At 41.4% G+C, this 25548-nt stretch overlaps 1 protein-coding gene across 1 annotated transcript; it reads left to right on the top strand.

Annotated features, from left to right (window-relative positions):
* Window positions 1-7053: 7053 nt before the first annotated feature.
* On the top strand, window positions 7054-25315 carry LOC113423743 (double-headed protease inhibitor, submandibular gland-like). Its single transcript, XM_026685292.2, has 6 exons — window positions 7054-7161; window positions 20341-20465; window positions 21040-21079; window positions 22129-22256; window positions 24557-24608; window positions 25226-25315. The coding sequence occupies exons 1-6, from the start codon at window positions 7054-7056 to the stop codon at window positions 25229-25231; spliced, it is 459 nt and encodes a 152-aa protein (XP_026541077.2). The 3' UTR covers window positions 25232-25315.
* The last annotated feature ends 233 nt before the right edge of the window (window positions 25316-25548 follow it).

The raw sequence follows: 25548 nt of genomic DNA, 5'->3' as shown, positions 1-25548 counted from the left end.
ACAACTGTCCGAAACATCATCAGAAATTATCAAGCATCAACCATCTCCGCTGATGAAATACTTGACATTTCCCGCATTGACCGAGAGCTCAAAAATAGAGATGGCTCTGTGGCCCCACGCTTGTGCAGGGTCATTTGCAAAAATGAATCAAGCAAACGTAAATTCATTTATACTATAAACTCACTCGCCAAAACCAACACCATCCATAAGAACCTCCGTTGCCGCCCTGACCTAACCATACAGCAACGTGCCCGCTCCCGTGCACTCGATCGAACTCAAAAACCGTCTAGATAATGGAGAGAAAGACCTGTACATTGACTACCATGCTGACTGTATCAAAAGTAAACCACTCAACCCAATACTCAGCTTTTACCCTCAACCACAACCCTACCTCAACCCATCCACCATCACCCAAGACTAGGCACGCACGCCCCAACTACCTCAATTCCAACTTCTGCCGGCCTTAAATGCAAACTACTCAATGCAAGAAGCCTCATGAATAAAATACCTGAATTTCTCTTCCTCCTAAATATGGCTAACTTCGACATTATATTTGTCTGTGAAACATGGCTCAATGCATCTCTCCCCGACTCCATTACCACAGTAAGAGACTATCATGTTTACAGATCAGATCGTGAAAATCGTCGAGGAGGTGGAGTTGCTATATTCTATAAAAATCCTTACATCTAAAAATATCCAAGTTACCCAGGAGTTTGCCCTTCCTGAAACCATCATCTGTGAACTATCCTCAAATATCACAATTCGATTCTTACTATGTTACAGAGCACCTGATTATGACATCGAACATGTAAACAAGCTAAATACATTACTAACATGGGCTGCATCCTGCCCATACCCTTTATCCTTCTTGGTGATTTCAATCTACCTCATATTAACTGGACCCTAAATGATTGTACAACTGAAATCATACACACAACCTTCTACAATGCTATTACAAATCTGGGACTGGAACAACTAGTAACCAACAACACTAGACTAAACAACTGCCTCGATCTCATCTTCTGCAACAGTTTGAACCTAATCTACGGAATACAATCTAAAGAACCCTTTTCCAGTAGTGACCACAATATGATCGACTTTTGTCTCAACATACATCCACACAAAAATCACCACAATGATGTAATCCCCTATTGTAACTTCAAAAAGGCAACTATGATCTTATAGACAACGATCTCTCATCCCTTGATTGGCAATCTCTATTCACTGGATGCAATACTGTTGAAGACCATTATAACATATTTTTACTTGAAGTCAAAAGAGTCATCAAACTATATGTACCAACAACAACTCCCAAAACAAAACAAAAAAGCAGATTACCCATATCAATAAGGAAACTTCAATCCAAAAAGAGATCACTCATGGCGGAAAAACAAATCTGGTCACGCTACAATTTCAAAAACCGATACAAAAATCTATGCCACCAGATAAAGACCGAATGCACCAATTATCACATTAAACAAGAGGAAAACCTTCTAAGCACCAATTCCACCCGCGCTTTTTACAATTTTGTAAACAACAAACTAAAAGACTCAAGGTCCATCCTCCCTTGATAGGACCTGATGGTAAAGACTGCAACGACGACACCATTAAAGCCAACATCTTTAACACATTCTTCGGCTCAGTATTTGTAAACAGCAATGGATCATGCCCAATATTTCCTAGCCGTACCACAGATAACAACAATGATCTAATACATATCGATTTCACAGAAGACAATGTTGAAAAAGCAATACGCAACCTAAAACCATCTCTATCTATTGGACCGGATGGAATATGTGCCTACTTCTTAAGAAAGCTATCCACTGCCATAGCCAAACCTCTAAGCATAATCTTTGAAAATCTTTCAGAACCAGCTCCTTGCCCAACCTATGGTCACAAGCCACAGTCATCCCCATCTTCAAAAAGGGAGACCCAAGCCTAGTTGAAAACTACAGGCCAATCTCCTTATGCTGCGTCACCTGTAAAGTCATGGAATCAATTATTAACCAATCCATCATCCTTCACTTAGAGACAAATAACCTACTCTCCAATAAACAATTTGGTTTCAGGAAAAACTATCCTGTAATCTGCAACTCTTACACTGCAAAAACATATGGACGACACAACTCGACCAGGGCAAAACAATAGACGCAATCTACATAGACTTCTGTAAAGCCTTTGATTCAGTGGTACACGACAAACTACTCCTAAAAATAAAATCCTATGGTATCTCTGGACAACTGAATAACTGGATAGAAGCATTCCTGTCAAACAGACAACAAATGGTCAAAATCGGGAGCGTCCTATCAAATCCAGTACCTGTCAATAGTGGTGTTCCCCAAGGCAGTGTTCTAGGACCAACTCTCTTCATACTCTACATAAACGACCTCTGTGATCATATTAAGAGCAATTGCGCTTCTTCGCTGATGATGTAAAGCTGTTCAATACCACAGACAATACTGCTACCCTACAAAAAGATCTTGACTATGTATCCGAATGGTCAAACAAATGGCAACTTCAAATCTCAACAAATAAATGCTCTGTCTTACATATTGGCAAAAAAATCAGAAAATAAAATACAAGCTGAATAGTCAAGATCTTGTTGATGACCCAAGCTCTGTAAAGGACCTTGGAATACTCACCTCTAATGATCTAAGTGCTAGAGCACACTGCAACTACATAGCCAAAAAGGCATTAAGAGTTGTTAACCTAATCCCACGTAGCTTTTTCTCTGGTAATATCACACTACTAACCAGAGCATACAAAACATTTGCTAGACCAATACCGAATACAGTTCATCAGTCTGGAATCCACACTACGTATCTGATATTAGCACAATTGAGAAAGTCCAGAAATATTTCACAAGAAGAGTTCTCCACTCCTCTACTCGCTGTAGAATACCTTATGCCACCAGACTTGAAATTCTAGAACTAGAAAACCTTGAATTACGCCTGCCTTCGGTCTGACTTAAGCATGGTATACAAAATCATACATTGCAATGTCCTACCTGTCAATGAATACTTCAGCTTCAACCATAACAACACAAGAGCACACAATAGATACAAACTCAAAGTAAACCGCACCAAACTTGATTGCAGGAAATACGACTTCAGCAATAGAGTGGTCAATGTCTGGAATACTCTACCCGACTCTGTAGTTTCTTCCCCAAACCCCAAAAAACTTTAACCTTAGACTGTCTACTATTGACCTCACCCCTTTCCTAAGAGGTCTGTAGGGGGCGTGCATAAGCGCACCAACGTGCCTACCGTCCCTGTCCTATTGTTTCTCCTATTCTTTTATTTTTCTTATATGTAACCATTTCATGTATTCACAACTATGTATACATTTATACTTATTATCTTGTAAACAATTGGCAAATCAAATAAATAAATAAATAAATAAAGTACCAAACATATAAACAAGGCCTGTTTCACTGCCATAAGGAGAATATGCCAATTTGTGGAACTGATGGACATACTTATGACAATGAATGTATGCTGTGCAACAAAATCATGTGAATATTTGATAATGTGAATATTGTAGGAATCAGCAGAATGGTGGTTAACAGTAACAGTTTTCAGAAAAAAGAACTGCTATCACCTCTATTTTACAATTGTCATCTGACTATCTCTTTCGGTATACTCTTTTGATATACCCAGATTGACACTCCTGCTTCAGTCTATTTGACTAGTAGCCTGTCACTGGAATATTAATATGGTCTGGGGCAAAGCATTTGATACAGAAAGCAATATGGTGTAGGATCTCCTGCTTGGATGGGCGTTGTACTAGATGACCTATAAATTTCCTTCCAAATCTGTTATTTTGTTCTGTTATTCAATATGACTGCTGGATGAAGGCCTCTTTAAGCCATTGTGGGGTTTATAGAAGCCTTTTCCATTTAGTAATCCAATCTTCTTGATCACCAATGAACTTGGACATATTATTATAGGTGTTTAGAGGAAAATTCACCTTATTTGTTTTCCAGTGATTTAAGTACTTCCTACCTGTTGTAAACCAAAGTCTGTTTTATCATGTGCACTCCAAAATGAGTGTGTGTGTGTGTGTGTGTACACATACACACACACATATGTACACAGATATATAGAGAAAAATAGATAGCTATGTTCAGCTGTTGAGAAAGAACAATTCTAAATATATCATCAGTTCTTCTTTTTCAGCATTCTTAACATAAATGAAAGATAGTTTTATTAAAACTGGATTAAGATAGCAGTAGACATTTGAAACATGCTATTTATTTATTTAATATGCTGCCCATCTCACCATCCAATTTATTCTGGGCAGCTTACAATGATATAAACACATACATATAAAAACATTAAACTTAGCAACAATTAAAGGATAAAAACGAAGAGGACAAATGGTGCAGGGACAGGCTATTGTCTCTCACTGGACCAACCACTCTTAGCATAGAGCGCCCTGAACAGGGCCCCTGGCCAACTGTCAGAGCCAGGTTGTAAGGTGCAGAAAAATGGAGGTGGATCTTATCTCCGGCATATGTGTGTGTGTGTGTGTACACATACATACACACACACACACACACACACACACATATGTAATTGTGACACTTATTAATGAACAGTTTTATATAAGAAGTAAGCATCATTATGGTAAAATGTCTGCTAATATCAGGGTGTTTCTTTAGGTGCGGAAATGATGTAGATCTAGCATATACAGGAAGATGTGTAAGTATTATTGTTATACTTAATTTGAAATCAAATTTTTAATCATTCCTTTGAAAAGAACCTCACCTGAAAATAAATCTGTTCCAAATGCAAAACACAAGCAGAAGAGAGGAGTTTCAGTTTTAGTTTCACAGCAGCAACCAGCTTTAGTACAGAACAGTTGAGCTAAGCCATGCCCAGGCTCCTTGAGTCTCCTTCTCGCTCACACAGCAAATACTGCTTCAGTTTCCAAACAGCCCTCAACTCTCACACACACTGACAAGATGCTAGCCAAATGAATACCGATGGATGCTGGTAGGCAGAGGCACAATTTTTTCCCCTTATTTTCCTCTCCAAAAACTAAGCCCGGTCACATATTTGTAGCAAAGCATGGGTATAGAAGTAGTTGTTTTATAATATTATTGTCAAAGAATGTAAGCTGTTCCAAGTAAAGCTGCCTTTTGCAATTGAGTGACGGTGATTTTATCAATGTCAGTAATATACTGATAGTACTCTAGACATTTTGGAATTGTATCCAAGGCTAGTACTGTTGGCACTATCTTTGCTTTCTTTTGCCACAGTCATTCTACTTGTATTTGCAGGTCTTCGTAAGTTGTAAATTTCTCTTCTCTTCTTCTATCTCTAAGCATTGCAATGTATTGTGGCACAGTGGTTAGAATGCAGTACTGCAGGCTACTTCTGCTGATTACCAGCTGCCAGCAGTTTGGCCATTAGAACGTCATCAGCTCAAGGTTGACTCAGCCTTCTATCCTTCTGAGATTGGTTAAATGTGGACCCAGATTGTTGGGGATAATATGCTGACTCTGTAAACCGCTTAGAAAAGTGTGTAAAGCACTGTGAAGCAGTATATAAGTCTAAGTGCTATTGCTATTATCAATGTTCAGTTTTGTATAAAAATGCTGCTACAAAACAATCCCTTATTTCTCCTGAAATATATCAATACTTCCTTAGAAGTGCCTTATTCTTGCATATTTTGCATTTGTTCTATATATTTACCAATTTCTGCCTCTATATCATTCCAATCTAAAAAATTATTAAATCTTTAATAACTTTTTCTTCAATATCTGTATTAGAATTGTCTGTATTGCTTTAATTGGTTTGCATGTTATGGTGATACTGTGTGATTATAATTGTTTGTTGTTTCTGAGATGTTTTTGATGTATTTTCATAGTTGGTATCAGTTGTGCTATAGTGGGTTGAATAGTTAGGCACTATTTGATAAAGTTGTGTGGGTATTCATTTTGTTGTATAGGCAGTCTGATTCCTTTTTCTGGTGTTCTGGGTTGCTGCAGTACATTTGTGCTCATTTGAATGTTGTTCTACACAGCTCCTCTTGTGGGAGGTTGGGTTGTTATCTTAGTAGTTGAGCACTTAATTAATTGTTCTTCAAAAACACCTTGTATTTCTAATTTAGTGTTATTTCCTCTGTTGATGAGGATATCCTAGAAGAGTGGTGTGTTGTTTTTTTCTTCCCTTGTTCCTGTGAAGCTAAAGTAATAACTAAACATAGCTAAAGATGCATAGCTAAAAAACTTACAAAACTGCTTGGACATCTCAAAGAGGGGAATAAATACTCTATCAATTCCCCATTGCAATGCTTCCAGAAAATCAAAGACCTTATCACAGAAGAAGATGCAATTATGGTTTCACTCAATGCCAAGGAGTCTTTACATCCATAGACCCAGAAGTAATGAAAGACTCCAGGATAGCAGTATGATACAACACACCCAACCTAACCAAATGCACTAAGATTGAAATACCCCTAATCACATATCATATTTTTTCTGATACAACAATTGTGTATAATTCTCCTTTCTCATGTGTAATTTTTAATCAGAATGCTTTTGCATATATTTGTAAAAGATATGGTTGTATTTTTCATGAAAGACTGTATGTTGTTATTGGTGGACAAATGTAAACAAAACACGAGTTGGTTTGAAGAATAAACACTGAACATTTTCATTATCATTGCAGGATGACTGCAGTGAATTTCCCAAGTACATTACAGTGTGCACTAAGAAGTACAGGCCAGTCTGTGGGAGCAATGGAAGAACATATGATAACAAATGTATGTTTTGTTTTGAGAAAAGGTAAGTAATCAATTTATAAGAAGTGTTCCCAGGAGAAGGCCATTCAGAGTCTTTGGAAATAGAGTGACATATACATTGAAGCATAAAATAAATATATATGTTGTATATTATCATAGATATTTTTACTCAATCCGCATGGCACTAACAATATAGTAGCCATTTTCAGCTATTGGAATGACATCTTAACATTTTATGGGTTACTGTAAGAGGAAATTTACAAACATCCTTTAGAAGTGCAATAATATTTAATTATTTGTGAAATGTATCGAGATTCTGCTAACAAAGTTGTGCCATGTGAATCAGTGTCTTGGGCATTTCATCTGCTTAATGAGTTATTTCTTTTAACCAGAGCTAGCAGCATGATTCAAGTATACTGCTGAGCAGCAAAGATACTGAATGCTATGTTCCAAAACATGCTACAAGAGAACATGGAATTGTTATCAATGTCAATTTAATTAAGACTCATTGCTACATGTGTTCCTTCTGTTTCCCCTGCAAGGCAAACTGGAGCTAACATTGGTATAGGCCAGGGGTCCCCAACCACCGGGCCGCGGACCGGTACCGGGCCGCGGAACAACTCCTACGGGCCGCTGGCTTCGCTGGCGCCGCCATCTTTTTGATGAAAAAGTGCTTCCGGTGAGCTTTTCCGGTAGAAAGCTCACCGGAAGCACGCTTTCATCAAAAAGATGGCGCAGCTGTGAGCTTTTCCGGTAGAAAGCAATTTCTGCCGGAAAAGCTCACGAGCGCTGAGCGCCGCTATCTTTTTGATGAAACGTGCTCCGTGAGGTCACCGGAAGCACATTTTCATCAAAAAGATGGCGGCGCCAGCTGATGCCGGTACCGGGCCGCGGCGTAAAAAAGGTTGGGGATCACTGGTATAGGCTATGAAGGCAAATGCAAGGTATATGTTAGAATTTTAATCTACATCTATAGACTTTTCATTCTGTAATCAGAGTTTCAAGCTAAGAAATGATGCTAAGTCGTGTATGTGTGTGTGTGAGAGAGAGAGAAAGAGACAGAGACAGAGACAGAGACAGAGAGACAGAGACAAAGACAGACAGAGAAAAAGAGACAACATACTAAAACCAGCATTAATGATCTAATCCATAGCATTGGCAGGAAGCTCAAACCTATACTCCCCACCATCAAAGCCTGACTAAAATCATGGGAGATATATATCAAATCCAGTACTCAGTTATATAGAACATAATATAATGCTAACATTATTTGAAAACTAGGAAAGCATAGGTAATGGATTGTTACCTTTTGAGCCTTTGAATTTAACTTGAATTTAAAAGGGGAAATTAAAGGGTTCATTATTATATGAAAGAGACAAAAGGATCCACTTAAGGCTTAGGCTAACTAGGGAAACGTAATGGCAGTATATGAGTATCAAGGTACAAAAGGCAAATCATGATTATATTGTAAGCTTAGAGGAAGGAAAATAGTGTGTAGGTGTGTATGGGAGTGTATCTGGGGATGTGTTTTGTGTGTGTGTATCTTGATAAATGGTGAAATCTGAAGCTGATACTATTTTCCTTATATGTATTTATCCCATGAAGGATTTCTGCCAGTTAAATTTTTGGGGTGTTGTGTGTGTGTTGGTGTTCTGAGCTTAAAGGATCTATTTTGAATAAAAGTTTCTCTCAGTCGAAATATATTTTAAAAAGCTAAAAATGTGGCTCTTGAAGCTCAGAAGAAAAGTTTGTCTACTTTTGCTGTAGTGGGTGGTGTGGCGATTCTGTTCAGTATTTTTCCATAAGAAAAATCTTGCTTAGCACGTATACCTCTCAGAGCAAAGTTCACTAAACTGACAGGAAAATAACTGACAGGAAGAAGCTAAATTGATAAGATTAACACAGAGGTCTGTGTCAGATAAAGTAAAGACATATTTCACAAAAGCCTGTGAAAGGATGTATATTCAAAAGTCTGTCAGATAAGATGTGTATTCTGTAAAGACATGTTTACCGGAAAACTATTAATCAATAACAGCCAAGAAGTTCGTTATTTGTATCACTTGTAGCCTGGTCTAAAAGATAAACTTTGTAACTTCTTTGTCTTTCTGTAAACCCCCCTCACCCCCCTCTTTTCAGCATAATAAAAGAGCACAGCGTAGAGCAAGCTAGCCAGCCTAAACATTCCATCTGTCTTAGGCTCAAATGGGCAATTCCATCTGCCCAAAGCAATGCGCTGTCTCACCTAAAGAAATCTTCGTCTTGTGTTCTTTTTTCTTTTAGCTTTGCAATCACTCTTGCGAGAGTCCCTCAATCACCCTGGCTAGGGTTACGCTGCTTAAACTCACCCTGGATAGGGTCCTGCTTTTGCCAAACTTCGCCCTTGCGAGGGCTTCTCTCTATCTCACCCTTGCGAGGGTCCCTTTCTGAGAGGAATTCAGCAATCAACCTGAAGATCTAAACAACAGACCGGTTGCTCAACGCAACAAATGGGGGCTCGTCCGGGATGCCTTGATTTGTCAGGGATTCCTTGATTTGTCCGGGATGCCTTGATTTGTCCGGGATGCCTTCCGGGATGCCTTGATTTGTCTGGGATCTCTTCGATCTTCAGGTTCCAAGGTGTGACTTCTGTCTAGAGGTGCATCTCCTTCACTCCCATTGCTACGCACCTGGCATAGGTTTCGTATTAATCGTAAGTAATGGGCTCCTCACTTTCTCAAGTTTCGTCAGGGCACAGGGACGAACTTTATAGTCTAGTGAAGAAGGCTAATTCCTTTCAGAAAATTAATGGTACAACTGTGTACCCAATTTCGAAGAAATCTTTAAATAAATTTATAATTTATATTGAGGCGCACTGTCCAGCCTATCCATCTGCTGGAACTCTTAGCCATTCTCAATGGGAAAAATTAGGAAAATATTTACATGAAATTCCCAGAGCTCCCATGGATATACTTATCTCTTGGAGAGCAATAATGGCTGCTATAACAATTGTTTATCCATCCTCTAGTCTTCCTGAAAATCTTTTTCTCTTGTTTCCTCTGATTCCCCTTCTTCTAATTTAAAAACTTCCAAGCCTCTTGCAGCTCATTTTGATACAAATTCTTCCTTACCTCCTTATACTGACATTTCTTCCCCTCCTCCTTCCTCTCATTCTTCTCTTCCTGATTTTTCTCCTATGAAACCTGTGGGAGGAATCATAACTAATCTTCTGTCATCACCTCTTTCTTTAGAAACAGAAAATCCTTCTGCTTATCCTATGACTATCATCCCTGGAGCAGCAGGAGGCAATGTTCATACTAACATTGAATTTAAAGTTTTGAAAAATATTAAAGATGCAGTTACAACTTATGGACTGCATTCTCCTTTTACTAGGGGAATACTTGATTCTTTGGTTACAGCTAATACAGTTATGTTATTATATGATTGGAAAATGCTTTTCTCTATGCTTATGACTCCAGCGCAATATGTTGTGTGGCAATCTGAATATGAAAAGGTATTGAGGCTGAAATTCGTAGGGGTTTGCCTGCTGGAGTAACTGAAGATCATTTAATGGGGAAAGGTCAATTTTCTACTTTAGTACAACAACAAAATTCTCCCCGTCGTTGTTTTGCTATTATTCATATGTGTGCTATGAATGCTTTAAAGCGTGTGGATGATTCAGATTCACAGTCCACTCAAGCATTTTTAAAAATTATGCAAGGTCCTGATAGAGCCTTATGCTTCATTCATCAGTCGGCTTCAAACAGCCTTAGATAGACAGATAGATAATTCTGTTGCTAAACAAGAATTACTTATAAAATTGGCTTTTTCTAATGCAAATCAAGATTGTCAAAAAAATTCTACAGCCAGTTGCTAATAAGCCAGGAGTGACTTTGGCTGAGTTTTTACAACTCTGTAGAATTGTAGGAACAACCACTCATAAAATGGATATGCTTGCTACTGCAATCACTTCTTCATTACCAAATTCTAATTCTGTTTCCATTTCTCCTCCTGATGCTTTTGCTGTAACACGCAATGGCAATTGTTTTAACTGTGGAAAGCCAGGACATTTTAAAAATCAATGTCGTTTGCCAGGGGTGGAGCTGCCTTTCGTGGCCAAACCAGAGGTCCACCTTCCTCATCTAAGCCAAAAACTATCTGTCCTCGCTGCAGGAAAGGCTATCATTGGGCTTCACAATGTCATTCTAATCCTTCTCCTTCTCAGCCTTTGGGAAACTAATTGAGGGGTCTTCAGCTAGCCCGCTACAAAGGCTGAATTACCTGTCACAACATTTCCTGTGGTATTGTTAGAGGATCTTGTGTATGAGGATCCTGGTGCAGTTTTTACTCTTCCTTTAACTACAACATTTCTCAAACCTTTACCTCCTTCCACACCTGTCTTGCTTATTCCCAATTCTTCTCTTACAATAGAGGGTGTGGTTGCAGCTCCTTACTTATATGATTCTTCTGCTCTTAATAATCTTGCATTGGCTGCAATAGGAGATCGTTGCTTTACTTTAAAAAGGGAACAGTAGTGGCAACACTTATAATTTTGCCTCTTTTTGAACCACTTTCTTTGTTTGCATTACAGCAGCCTGTTCAAGCTTCAAAACCAACTCTTTCTGTTACACTCAATGGTCGAATTTTTGAAGGTCTGATTGACACCGGTGCAGATGTTTCTGTTATTCGTTCTTCTGAATGGCCCTCTTCTTGGTCTCTCACAGAAGCTTCTTCAGTGCAGGGTGTAGGTGGAGCTCAAGCTGCTAAGGTCAGCTCTCATTGGCTCTCTGCTTCTACTGAGCATTCAACTTTAACTGCTTATCTTAAACCCTATATTCTTCCTCTACATTGCAATCTATGGGGACGTGATTTACTTTCTCAATTTCAGGCTTATATTCAGATACCATAGTTTTTCTATTAAAATGTCTATTTCTCCTTTATCTCTTACTCTTAAAACCTCCCAACGTTGCAAAATATCTTAAATGTTTGTCTGTACACTCTTAACTTTCTCAATCTTACTGGCTCTCCTCCCTCCACAGCGGCTTCTCGCCACTTCACCAAGCCAGTAGTTCCCTCTTCCCGTCCTCTTGTTTATTTCAGACAGCTTCCAGATCCTGCGTGGAAAGGTCCTGCACAGCTCATCACCTGGGGAAAAGGTTACGCAGCTGTCCAACTTCCTGATCGAGTGCTTTGGGTTCCTGCTCGCTGTGTCAGACCTTACCATGGCAAACCTGACTCTAACCCTAATCTTTCTTCTGATATCAATACTTCCTGTCTTTTCTCAATTTAAGGCATCTCCTGATGCTATTTTTGCTTTCCTTACTGATACTGTTACTTTTATTTTTAAAGATAATCTTCTTTCTGCATGTAATTATGTTTTCCAACACAATGGTAGTTTTCTTTCTCCTACTTCTGACATAACTATTTACTATTACTATTCTCCTTGTTTAATATTTTTAACTATACATGTTACTCAACTTACTATAGGTTCATATTCTTGCTTAGGATTTTTCACAATCACACTTATTTCAATCACACTGTTCTATTGCTTTCAACTTCTTCAGTGGCATCTACTCCACTATCTTCGGTTTTACTTACATTGCCATCTCAAGCTAATTCTGAGAAAACTTTTCCTGGAGATAAACTACGCTGGCATCTTCGTTGCTGCTTTCCACCCTGTGATGTCACCAAATGCATATTGCATCATTCATCTTCCTGGGTTCCTGATCACTACAAACCACCTGTAGTGCAAAGACGCTACCTCATCCCTGATGACATCCATCGCAAGACTACAGCTCTCATTCGAGCTCACTATCTTGGGTATCCTGCCTTCATCGCTGACAACTCCATCTCTAAGCAGTCTGCATCTCATGCTGTTCCAAGATTTGGCTATCATCGCATTCCTCGAAGCATGCAATCATCTTCTACAAATGAACATCAACCTCAAACTTACACCTGGACTATCCTTGATTTTCAAGGAAAAATTTTAAACACCACCACTAACTATATTCATATTACTCGTGCTCAAGCACATCTTCCCTGCTCTCAATGGCCTTGTTGTGGACAGAGAATAAATCCACTCAGAATCACTTTTACTGCACAAGGAAAGACACTTGCAAGAAAACAAGGGATGGTTGGGTTCACTTGGGGAGGACGTCAGTGGGATGGTCAAGGAGATGAAGGGAATATTTTTACAATTCGTCTTTCTATATCAATGTCTCATTATGATGTTGGTCCCAATCCTAATTTGAAATCAACGTTTCTACAAAAACACAATATTCAGGTCAATTCTTCTTACACATTGTTAGCAATTACACTTAATGATTCATCTAAAACTGATAGTTTGAAAACACTTGACAATGAAGTTAGCTTTCTCACATCTGTAATTGAATCAAAAGACCTTGTCAAAAAACCTTTGCAGGAATGGTACTCTGACCAAGAGTCAGAAGAAGAAATAGACACTAATAACTCCTTTTCTCCAAAAGAAGTTTTGTTAACTCTGCCAAGTCATGATTTGGGGGATGAGGACTTTTCCTCGTATGAGTTAGATCTGCAAGGCACCAACAAACTGAAGGGTTTGTTGTCACCTTGTGGGACTACTCGGGAGGAGAAAGGACTCTACCTAGAATCATGAGCACAAAAAATAAAGAAAAGGAGGAATTGTGGCGATTCTGTTCAGTATTTTTCCATAAGAAAAATCTTGCTTAGCACGTATACCTCTCAGAGCAAAGTTCACTAAACTGACAGGAAAATAACTGACAGGAAGAAGCTAAATTGATAAGATTAACACAGAGGTCTGTGTCAGATAAAGTCAGACATATTTCACAAAAGCCTGTGAAAGGATGTATATTCAAAAGTCTGTCAGATAAGATGTGTATTCTGTAAAGACATGTTTACCGGAAAACTATTAATCAATAACAGCCAAGAAGTTCGTTATTTGTATCACTTGTAGCCTGGTCTAAAAGATAAACTTTGTAACTTCTTTGTCTTTCTGTAAACCCCCCTCACCCCCCTCTTTTCAGCATAATAAAAGAGCACAGCGTAGAGCAAGCTAGCCAGCCTAAACATTCCATCTGTCTTAGGCTCAAATGGGCAATTCCATCTGCCCAAAGCAATGCGCTGTCTCACCTAAAGAAATCTTCGTCTTGTGTTCTTTTTCTTTTAGCTTTGCAATCACTCTTGCGAGAGTCCCTCAATCACCCTGGCTAGGGTTACGCTGCTTAAACTCACCCTGGATAGGGTCCTGCTTTTGCCAAACTTCGCCCTTGCGAGGGCTTCTCTCTATCTCACCCTTGCGAGGGTCCCTTTCTGAGAGGAATTCAGCAATCAACCTGAAGATCTAAACAACAGACCGGTTGCTCAACGCAACAGGGTGGTAGTAAGGTTGACTGCCTTTTAAAAATCCTACGACTCAGCATCACTGTGTCTTGATGCCATTTCCATTAGTCTAACTCAAGTCCTGCGGGCCACATCCAGTCCACGGGATTCTTAGATCTGGCCTATGGAGTTGGCCGGCACCAGCAAAGGACTGGCCCATGGTTGCCTCTGTAGTTAATTATTAGGAGCACCAGCAGCCCCGGCAAAAAGTCTCTCTCTCTCAATCTCACCAGGCTAACAACTCTGTCCGGCAAGGAGATAAATAGTTGCCACACCTATTCATCTCTGCCCCTTGCCTTTTATCACCAGAGCTAGGGTGGGGCTTCGCTAGCAGCAGTAACTCTTCCCATAGATTTCCACTGCTCTCCTCTTCTCTGCCTTTTGCACATCCACGCCTCAGGCACTGGACTCAGCTGTTCCTCCTCTTCCTCATCAGCCACCTCCAGACCTGGGGGCTGTTGACTCTCTATCTGAGGGCTGATGGATGGCCCAGTCTCCGTCTCTGTCTCTATTTCTGACAGATACATTCCCTCTTCCCCCTCGGAGCTCTCAAATTGCCTTGATGTTGGTCCTGACTCCCACACCACCTCCTCATTCAATTTGGTTGCCAGAGTATATAGACAGGTTCCAGATGTTCCTGGAGACCAACAACCTGAAAGACGCTGCGCCTGGCAAGAAACGAGCGATCTTCCTGACCCATTGTGGGCCTGCCATTTTTAAAATGGCTAAGGCACTTGCTAAACCAGCGGAAGTTAAGACAATGGATTGGGATACTCTTGCACCGATCCTCCGAGCCCATTATGCACCCGCGGTACCAATGCTGATCCGAAGGCACGAATTTTACCAGAGGGACCAACGGAAAAACGAGAGCGTTGGGGACTTCATAGTGGACCTCCGGAACCTGGGAGGCCTCTGTGGTTTCGCAAACCTCGAGGAAGCCATGAGAGACCGCATAGTTCTGGGATTAGATCAGGGGTCCCCAACCACCGGGCCGCGGACCGGTACCGGGCCTTGGAGCACTCTCTACCGGGCCGCAAAGAATTTTTAAAAAAAATGGCGGCTTTCTTCACCTTCGGTGAATGCTGCTGGGATCGGGGATCAAGGACACAAATGAAAGAAGGGGAGGGAGGAAGCAACCGAAGCCTGTCCTTCTCTCTGGGTCAGCTCTCTCAGTCGCTCTCTCGCTCCTCCACCAGCCCAGGAAGAAACTGCTTCAAAGAAGCGGGGGAGCTTTTCCTGTCGCCGCAGCGCCTCCGAAGCACCCGTTTCTCCCCCACCCCCACCCCGTCCGCCCTCCGCGCGCCGCGAGGTTTACCAGTGCTCCGTTCTGCCTGCCTGCCTGCCTGCCTTCGTTAATGGTTGAATCGGAACAGCTTCGGCTGAGTAAAAGAGGCGAATAGTTATTCTCAGCTGAAGCTGCTCCCAAACAACCAGAAACTAAGGCAGGCAGGCAGGCAGGCAGAACGGGACACTGTGGATTGAAAGCGGCGGGCGGGTGGGGTGGGGTGAAACGGGCGCTCGGAATAGCTGCGGCGACAGGAAAAGCCCCCTGGGCTGGTGGAGCAGCGGAGCAGCGAAGCCTCCTTCTCTTCTCTCCCCCAGTCCTGGCAAAATTTTCTGCTTGAAACCGGTCCCTGGTACAAAAAGGTTGGGGACCACTGGATTAGATGACCACACAGAGCAGAGCAAGATCATGGCTAAAGGGGACATTGACCTCGCAGATGTCATCGCCGACACTACTGCAGCAGAAGCAACCAGGAAGTCGGCCGCTCGAATGCGCCGCACCAACGCACTGCTCCGCCAACTCGCCAATGATACTACGCCTTTTTCCGAGAGGCACTCAACAACGGCTCACCACGAAGACCTCGAATCCTCGTCTGATAGTGAGGAAGAAGAGGTCAACCGACTCAGGTCAGAGCGCGACCAGCGCGACCAGAAGAGCCAGAAACCTGCACGTCAATGCGCCGGTTGCGGGGCCAATCACCCGCGATCGGACTGCAAATTCCTCGACGCACTCTGCCGTTCCTGTGGAAAGAGGGGCCACATCGCAAAGGTTTGCAGAAGCAAGTGAGCGTCAAGCCCAATCCGAAGAACGGGCAGCCCACCTGTAAATCGGGACCGTCTGAATCACCAATGGAACCACTATCACTACAGAAATCGAGCGCCTGCTGCGTTAGCTAGGCGAGAAGAGGCGCATCAAACCATTACCATTGGTCACGCATCATCCTTGGATGCAAGAAAAATCCGAGTGAAGGTCGCCATTGAGAATCGTCCATGCGTAATGGAAGTAGACTCGGGATCGTCCCTATCGATGGTCTCGTGGAAAACCTTCAAACAGCTGATCCCTGACATCCGTCGCCAGGATCTCAGCACCCAAAAAATCATATTAAGGGACTACCAGGGAAACAGGATTCCCGTTGCCGGTTCCCGCAACGTCCAGGTGTCCTTCAAGGACCACACCGCTACTCTGCCTATTACCATCGTCGATCGAGACCGACCCAGCTTGTTGGGGTTACAGTGGTTCACCCCACTGGGAATTGAACTAGCTGGCATTCACCAGACCGGGAACAGCGACTGGGAAGCGGACCTCGTCCAGGAGTTCCAGGACGTGTTCACCGAGAAGCTAGGCAAGTACAAGGGATCCCCCATATCGTTTAGCCTCAACCCCGATGTCGCACCCATCCGCCTTAAGCCTCGTCGAGTGCCCTTCGCACTCAAGCCAAAGATTGACGAACAATTGGACAAATTAATAGCTCAGGGGGTTTTAGAACCGATCGATCACGCCCGTGTGGAAACCCCGATTGTAACTCCCATAAAACCTGATGGATCGATAAGAATTTGTGGGGATTACCGGGCCACCCTAAATCACACGCTTCAGCAGAGCGCTTACCCAGTACCTGTGGTCCAACATCTTCTTCACTCCCTGGGTGGCGGAAAAATATTTGCAAAATTGGACCTCGCTCAGGCATACCAGCAACTACCCGTAGATGCAGAAACTGCTGAGGCCCAGACTATAGTCATGCACAGAGGTGCGTTTAAATGTAATAGACTCCAGTTCGGAGTGAGTGTAGCACCAGGCATTTTCCAAAGCCTGATGGAGAGACTGCTACAAGGCATAAAAGGAGTCGTGCCTTATTTCGATGACGTATTGATAGCTGCCCCCACTAAAGACGTATTAGAGAAACGACTTAGAATGGTCCTTCATAAATTCAAAAACGCCGGTTTAAAAGTAAAAAAGGACAAGTGTCAACTTTGTACTGAGAGGGTTCAATTCCTGGGGTACCTTCTTGACAAAAAGGGAATCCATCCCACTGAGAAAAAAGTAACGGCGATAAAAAACGCCCCAAGACCCAGGAATAAGACAGATCTCCAAGCCTTCCTAGGACTCATTAACTTTTATAACATCTTCTTGCCCCAAAAGGTGACTGTAGCTGAGCCCCTACATAGACTACTCGACAAGAAGGCTTCCTGGGTCTGGGGACACCGGGAAGAACGAGCCTTCCAGCAAGTAAAAGATCTCTTAACCTCAGATGCTGTATTAATGCAGTATAACGAGACTTTGCCTTTAACGGTCACCTGCGATGCTTCACCGTTTGGGGTAGGACCCATCTTAAGTCAAGTCCTACCAAACGGAAATGAAGCACCTGTTGCCTTCTTTTCACGAACTTTATCAAAGACTGAAAGAAACTACAGCCAACTCGATAAAGAGGCTCTTGCTATTGTATCCGCCATTAAACGTTTTCATGAATATGTATATGGCAGACCGTTTACCATAATAACCGATCACAAGCCATTGCTTGGTATTTTAGCGGGAGACAAACCAACTCCCCACATATTATCACCAAGAATGACCCGTTGGTCAGAGTTTCTAGCCGCATACGATTATCAACTACAACACCGCCCGGGGAAAGCCATTCCCCACGCTGATGCCTTAAGTCGTTCTCCGCTACCGGAAGCCATAGATGATCCGGCTCCAACTTTAACTGCACTCCAAATCGAAACTCTCCCTGCGCCACCCTTGACTGCGCAAGACATCGCCGCGGAAACAAAAAAGGATCCTGTATTCACTCGAGTCCTCAGCTGGGTGGAACGAGGTTGGCCTGACACCGAACCCAACGACACCTTCACACCGTTCAAACACTGACAGACAGAACTGTTTTCCCAGAAGGGCTGCATCTTGTGGGGAGACAGAGTCGTCATTCCCAAAAAATTACAACATACAGTTCTAAAACTGTTGCACGATGGTCATCCAGGCATCGTGCGAATGAAGGCATTGGCAAGAAGTTACGCGTGGTGGCCAGGTATCGATAAACAGATAGAAGCCTGGGTGGCCACATGCAACAAGTGCCAGGAAATCCACGCTGCCCCACCGAAGGCACCTCCAACTGAATGGGACGCACCTCGTGGTCCCTGGTCCCGCATCCACATTGACTTTGCGGGACCCACCAAGGGACACACTTTTCTCATAACTGTGGATGCCTATTCCAACTGGCTCGAAGTCCACAAAATGAAGAGCACCACCACAGACGCCGTCATTAAAAAATTAAATAGACTATTCGCTACGCACGGATTACCTGACGTTTTAGTCTCGGATAACGGTCCCCAATTCACTGCCCTAGCATTTGAACAGTACCTAGCCGACCGGGGCATCCGCCATGCCTTAACTTCGCCGGCTCACCCTGCGGCCAATGGCAGGGCTGAGCGCATGGTCCAATTCATAAAAAAGACCTTGCACAAGATGGAGCATGGAGACATTGACGACAAAAAAACCAGAATGCTTCTCCTCCAACACATCACCCCACACAGCATCACTAACAGAACCCCGGCCGAACTTCTGATGGGCCGGAAACTTCGCTCACACATCGATCGCCTGCACCCAACCTACACGCCAGAAAAACCTTCCGGTTCCAGCAGCAAGTGTCGTGAGTTCAAGGTAGGTGACTTAGTCTTTGCGAAAAACTTCTCGGGTGATCCATTGTGGGTCCCCGCTACTATAACTCAAATTACGGGTCCCAGATCTTACCGCCTACAAACTAGCAATGGGAAATTATGGAAGCACCATATAGACCAACTTCGTTCCCGATTGGCACCTAACCCTATTTCAACCCCTGAATCTCAAACTGGGGGGGGGAGGGAAATCGAGGGGGCCGAAATAGAATTAGCAGACGACCCACTAACTGACGCCCAGCAGTCTGCACAACCAACCATGGGATACTCACCTTCCGGAGGAGGACCGAGCCGGGTGATTGCTTCACCACAAAGCAGCCCGGCCATAGAAGCAAGTCCAGGGAACCCGGATGACAACAGAGAGGACAGCCCTGAGTCCCCGAGCGAAACAGTGGAACCGTTTTCGCCACCCGGTTCTACTAACAGCCCAGAGGAGTCCGCGCCAGAGCAGAGACCGGTGGAACAGCGAAAATCGAATAGACAGGTGAAACAGCCTGCCTACTTAGGAGAATACGTCACCCCACCCCTAAGACGGAACCTAGGGGGAAGGGGTGTTACGAACTAAGCAAACTCATTTGACAATAACTATGCTAGCTTGCTTCAGCAGCAGGCTTGTAATCCTGCACTTCGGATTGGCCCGCGGATAAGCAAATCGTGATTGGCCGATTCTGGCTGATCTGATTGGCTGACAACGGGCCGTCTCTGATTGGACGCTTTTAGATCGGTTAGTTCAATTTCATTGGTTGTTGTGACAGCAGCCAGCTCTATAAAAGAGCTGCTGCTGCCCTAATTGTTGCTCTGTTCTGAAGTCACTATTAAAGAGTTGAATTGAGTCACTATCAATGCCTCGTCTCTGTTATTGCGCCCACTCCTCCAAACTTAACATGACCTTGGCAGGAACACTCACTAAAGAAGATTGCTGATCTTTATTGTCAAAGTTGCATGCTGATCTTTTAGCTTCATGTTTAGAGAAAGAAGAACCGTTGCTGTTATTTCAACAAATTGCTTCTTGTACTCTAAATGTGTATTATAAACTTCTTTCCACAATAAGCTAGTCCATTGTGCCACATTCCAGTTAAATCATTAATAGTTAACCACATTCCTTTTAACTCAGGTTGCCCTTAAAATGGAATGAACAAAAATGGATTCCTAAAGCAAATAGCATATGCCCTTTTTGGCCTTCTTCCCAAATTAGCAGGGATATGAATTGAACAAGCTCTGTTTTTCTGAAATGTAAATAACAAAGCAAAAGGGTGAATACTGATCTCTCCTTATTTATTTATTTTGCAGATTGTTTGCAGCCAATATCAACAAAACAAAAAAGGCCAGTATGCTTATCCTGATATCTATGATCCAGTGTGTGGAACTGATGGCAAGACCTATTCTAACAAATGTGAATTATGTTCCAAAATCTTGTGAGTGCTTCCATCTTTCCTGTATTTAAGCACAACAGCACACTAGTTAAAGGTCAAAAAATGCCATTAGTCTCAAGGATAAGGTAAAAGAGCCAAGCATCTAGCAAATTTAATCTACAATCTAATGCAGAAGTTCATGCTGAATTATATTTTAAGAGCCATCTGTAGCTCACAACTCAAAATAGAGTTTGTGTACTCCTCTGTTTACCTACGTTATTTAACTAAACAATGTTTGAGTTATGTGAAGATTGATCCTTGGCCTTATAAAGCCAATGAGTATGTCTCTTCCCATTTGGTGACGGATAGCAAAAATGGGGAAACACTTGAATTGATGGGAGACTAACAATAAATTACATGTGGAAATACAACTAAATAAGCTAAACTAACTAAAAGTAGACAATTAGAATTCTTTTATTAAGTGGTGACCAGTAACAAAGGAGAAACTTCTTGAATTTAAAAGCATTCCTAGAATATGCACTGGCAAGGTTTAAAATGTCTGCCTTACTTTGAAACTGAACATTTGCCACATTTGCTATTTCCTTCATTTATTAAGTTCAGATCTTCATTTTTTTAGAAGTGGATCCAAGCTAGACATGGTATATGAAGGAAAATGTGTAAGTATTACTATTATGTAATTTAAAATTGAATTCTATATCTCATTCTGATGTGAAACATATGTCTTTTTACACAATTTTTAAAAAAATGTTTAGACTGTGCTTCAGCTGCCAAAATTGCTTTTATGTATGTAAATACACACACACACATAATCTTTAAAGAAAGCATTAGCAATTTTCTTTTTCAGTTTATTACCAAGGCCTGAATACAATAATATCTCAAGGTTACTGTATTATCAGCAAGTATTTGATCTTTGATGTCACTCATGCCTGATCATCCCCTGCTTGGATTATTGTAACACATTCTACATGGGTACCCTTGAAAAGTATTTGGAAGCTACAATTGGTCCAAAATGCAGCAGGACAGGCTTCTAGGATGGCATACATAACTCCTCTGTTACATGAACTACACTAGCTGCTGATCTGCTTCTGAGTGCAATTCAAAGTTATTACCTTTAAAGCCCTTGGTTATTACCTTTGAAGTCATTTATGACATGGGTTCAAGAGATCTGTGGAACTGTATTTTCCTAATATGATTGACTTATCCTACTTTTGGCTGTGGGATCCAGAAGTTGGTTTATTTATTTATTTTAGCTCTTGCTCTTTGGAACATCTTGCCACAAAAGGGAGGATCTATCCTCTCTCCTTTAGCCCATAAAGACCTTAAAAACTGGCTACAATGGCTGACATGAGGTCTGTTGGCTGGATATGGTTGGTACACTAACAGAGAAGGCATCTGACCTCTCCCCTCCATAGCCTTATTTTTTTAGTTTGTTTTTATTTTTGTAATTTTAATCCATTTTTATATTTATAATTATTGAATGTTTGTTTTATTTGGATGTTAAGACCCTCAGGTTTTCTTGGAACATGAGATTGACAGCAAATACATTTGATAAATAAACAAGCATACATATAAATAAAATCATGGGATGAGAAGTGGCTCAGTATGTAGGAACTAGAAAGGCAGATCTGGACAGCTGTCTTCTGCAGTGTTCAAAATAAGCAATACCAAAGAGCATTTGTTAAAACTGTCTGGAACATCTTTGTAGGTTGACTGCAGTAAATATCCACAACCACAAAAGGGCACGGCTGCAGACTGCCCAAAAGATCGTCAGCCAGTGTGTGGCACTGATGGGAAGACCTATTCCCACCTGTGCATCTTGTGTGCTACAATCCGGTAAGCTCAGTGTAAAACAAAATTCTAATGACAATGAGTGTTGTACATATAAGTAGCTTGCTTTTCCAAATGCATGGTCCCATTATGTTGTATTTATCTCTCCTTCCCTATTCTGAGCATAGTTCTTCATCTGTGTAAAGTTCAGGATCAGTTGCAGCATGCTTGGCCAGGCAATGGCTGTGTCCAATTTTGAGAGGAAAAGTAGTCTGAACTCTGAACGACATTAGTGTGCCAAGCATAGTCTTCTTTTTCATTTCCCTCCATGCCTGCTGCATAATTATACAGCATTAGGAGAAATTAAGAAATGGTTGAATCCAGCCATCAGCAACAAAAGCAACAATTTTAATTGACCCTTTCATTCTACCATTGCTATCTTGTCTGTCCATTGCCACTCTTCTTTTCTTTATATAGTGAGTGGTAGCGAGCAAATCCCTTTCCTTCTCTTCCTTCTTCTCTGCTTGTATAGCAGCAGTTATCGTGGTATATACAAATAACTGCTATGGCTGGCAGTCACATTTGGCTGCAGCTCTATTGACTAGTGGCATAGGTTTCACCTTTGAGAGCAGATATCCACATAGGGCAGTGGAACAGTTGGTGGTCCAAGACTTAGGATCTCAGACTTCAACTTGCTGCTTACTTTTGGATTGGGGGAACATACAGAACTGGATAGTTAGTACCAGTGGTGGGATTCAAAATTGTTTACTACTGGTTCTGTGGGCATAGCTTGGTGGGCGTGGTGTGGCTTGTTGGGCGTGGCTTGTTGGGCATGGCTTGGTGGGCGTGGCAGGGGAAGGTTACTGCAAAATCCCCATTCCCTCCCCACCCCACTAACCTGCTTTCCACCTCCGTTCTCCTGTGCAGGGCAATAAAGGAAGATCCAGCCAATCAGCTGAGACTTAGGAGGCAGAGAATAGATGGGGGTGGGGCCAGTCAGAGGCGGTATTTGCCAGTTCTCCGAACTACTCAAAATTTCTGCTACTGGTTCTCCAGAACTGGTCAGAACTTGCTGAATACCACCTCTGGTTAATACTCCATTTTTGTATAGCATAGGCACCATTGAGTTATTATACATATTGTCTCCTATTCAAATGAGAGCATTTGGGAAATTTCTGGATTGTGGAACACAGATCTAGCCCCAAAGGTCCAGTTCTGATGATACAAATAGATCTAGTTCCCAGTCCTGCTAAAATTTCCATGAAGGCAAAATAGCAGAGGGAGACACTTTGCCAAAAAAAAAGGCCACTCAAATCTGGCATTGATCCTCTCTAGAAAGCTTTTTTAAATTTTAAGTAGCTGTATTTTTCATCATGAATATGTGATTAATGTGATTTACTCTCTTAAAATTCTCTGTCCTCAGCCTATTAAGATAAAGTGGAAATGGTGTATAACTATTCAAAAGTCCTAGAATTATCACTCTATCTACCCAGTGAATATGGTATCAAATACCAGCAATGCCACATTCAAATGGAAACAATATTTCCAATATGGTCAGATTCTGAAGAACAGTTTACAAGCTTGCCTAAGTTCATCAAACCAAGTTACAGTTTCTCAAATCAAGATTTAGTGAATTAATCATGATGAAGTGGATTTACACAGCACATTAACCCAAATAACACATTATGATGTAGAACGCTAAATGAATGAGGCATATCACACATTCGCTCAGGCATGGTTTACTAAAGTGACAGAGATTTTTGCATTAAAAAATACATTTAAGTTTATATGCTATAATAGCTGGTTTCAAAATCACATTAAAATAAAATACAGTATGGCTTAAGGCAATAGGCAAACTCTGTAAGGAACCTGATCACCAGTTCACTGTTATATCTATCATTTATATCAGTTCACTTTATTTTTATGTATATAGCATTTTCTTTATGGAATTCCCTCCCAAAATCTATCTGTTAAGCAATCAACCCAACCAGTATTTTACCATTAGATAATAAAATTGTTAACTAGAAGTTTCCTTCCTTCCTTCCTTCCTTCCTTCCTTCCTTCCTTCCTTCCTTCCTTCCTTCCTTACCTTCCTTCCTTCCTTCCTTCCTTCCTTCCTTTCCTTCCTTCCTTCTTTCCCTTCCTCCCTCCCTCCCTCCCTCTTATTGTATCTTATTGTTAGTTTTTAATTAAGATGCCATTATTTTATGCTATGCTTTGGGGACCAAAGGGTGAACAAAAAATATTTTTAGTCTTCAAGCACTTTCTATATATCATCTCAGCAATATAAACCCTGTAAGGGGTAAATTCGCTGATACAGTTTTAGGTTTTAGTCATTCACACAAATTACTACTCTGCTGTTACAGGACAACTGGGAACAAAATTGGCATACGTCATGAAGAACAATGCTCCAAAAAAGTATATCCAGTTTGTCGTATTGCATGAATCTCCAGTGAATCTGCCTAGGATAGGAAATTAAGCATTGTTTGGCAGAATACCAACTTCGGTCACACATTTAAAAATGTATGCCATGAGTTTCTAATTCTTTAGTATTAATCTGAGAAACAGCTAGTTAGGTATAATGGTTAAGGTACCAAGCTAAAAACCAGAAAACAGGAGAACCAGAAACTTTAGACATGAAGCCAGCTAGGTAACTTTGAGCCAGTCACTCTCTTTTAGCCTTAGGAAGAAGACTATGTCACTCCCTCTCTGAAATCTTGCCAAGAGAGCTATTGAGTAGTTCAGGAAGTTGTGAAGAGTAAGATTGATTCAGAGGCATGCATAAATAAATATGGTTAAAGAATGTTCAAGAAGTCATGTTAGTAGGAAAAATAAGGGGTGGGGATAAAAATTTATGGGGCACAGAGCATATTTACCTAAAACAACCATATCTCTATTTCTATCTAGATGTTATTACTTCCAAGTATCCAATGAAAAAAGCATAAATACAAATGCATTTTTAATTGAAAAAATGGTTTTTTGGTAATGCGGATTTCTAATAGTATTCTCTTTTCTTTTTCCCTCCTTGTATTTAGGGATAGAAGACCAAGTGCTAAGTTGAATTGATGTTTAAAGAATGAAAAAGGCTTTGGAAACAACTCTTGATCCAGTGTCTATCTAATTAGCAATAAAAAGCTATTGACTTGCAAATTCAAATATATCCACATCTACGTTTAGTAACTCTTATTTCTCTGAATAAAAAATTAAAGCTAAGTGATAAACTGAGGTTTTAGATTGATACAATTAACATAACTGTGTGCAGCAGGAAGGTTAGCCACAAAATATGGGTCTCTACATAAATTTTATCCTAGTGTGTGATGCAAATATGGGTGGGAGAAGCTTGCATTGTGATGTCACA

The sequence above is a fragment of the Notechis scutatus genome, chromosome 2 (assembly GCF_049901735.1).
Source record: "Notechis scutatus isolate UNSWTSFEM ecotype Mainland chromosome 2, rNotScu1.2, whole genome shotgun sequence".
Classification (NCBI taxonomy): domain Eukaryota; kingdom Metazoa; phylum Chordata; class Lepidosauria; order Squamata; family Elapidae; genus Notechis; species Notechis scutatus.
The sequence above is the reverse complement of the archived record's forward strand: the minus strand, read 5'-3'. Positions and strand labels throughout refer to the sequence as shown.

Bases quoted from the DNA above. Each gene is read 5' to 3' on its own strand.
- LOC113423743 (XM_026685292.2), top strand. From the start codon at position 7,054: ATGTATCGAGATTCTGCTAACAAAGTTGTGCCATGTGAATCAGTGTCT. The intron at 21,080-22,128 runs GTAAGTATTACT...ACATCTTTGTAG, and splicing joins TGGTATATGAAGGAAAATGT to GTTGACTGCAGTAAATATCC. The intron at 22,257-24,556 runs GTAAGCTCAGTG...CTGCTGTTACAG, and splicing joins ATCTTGTGTGCTACAATCCG to GACAACTGGGAACAAAATTG.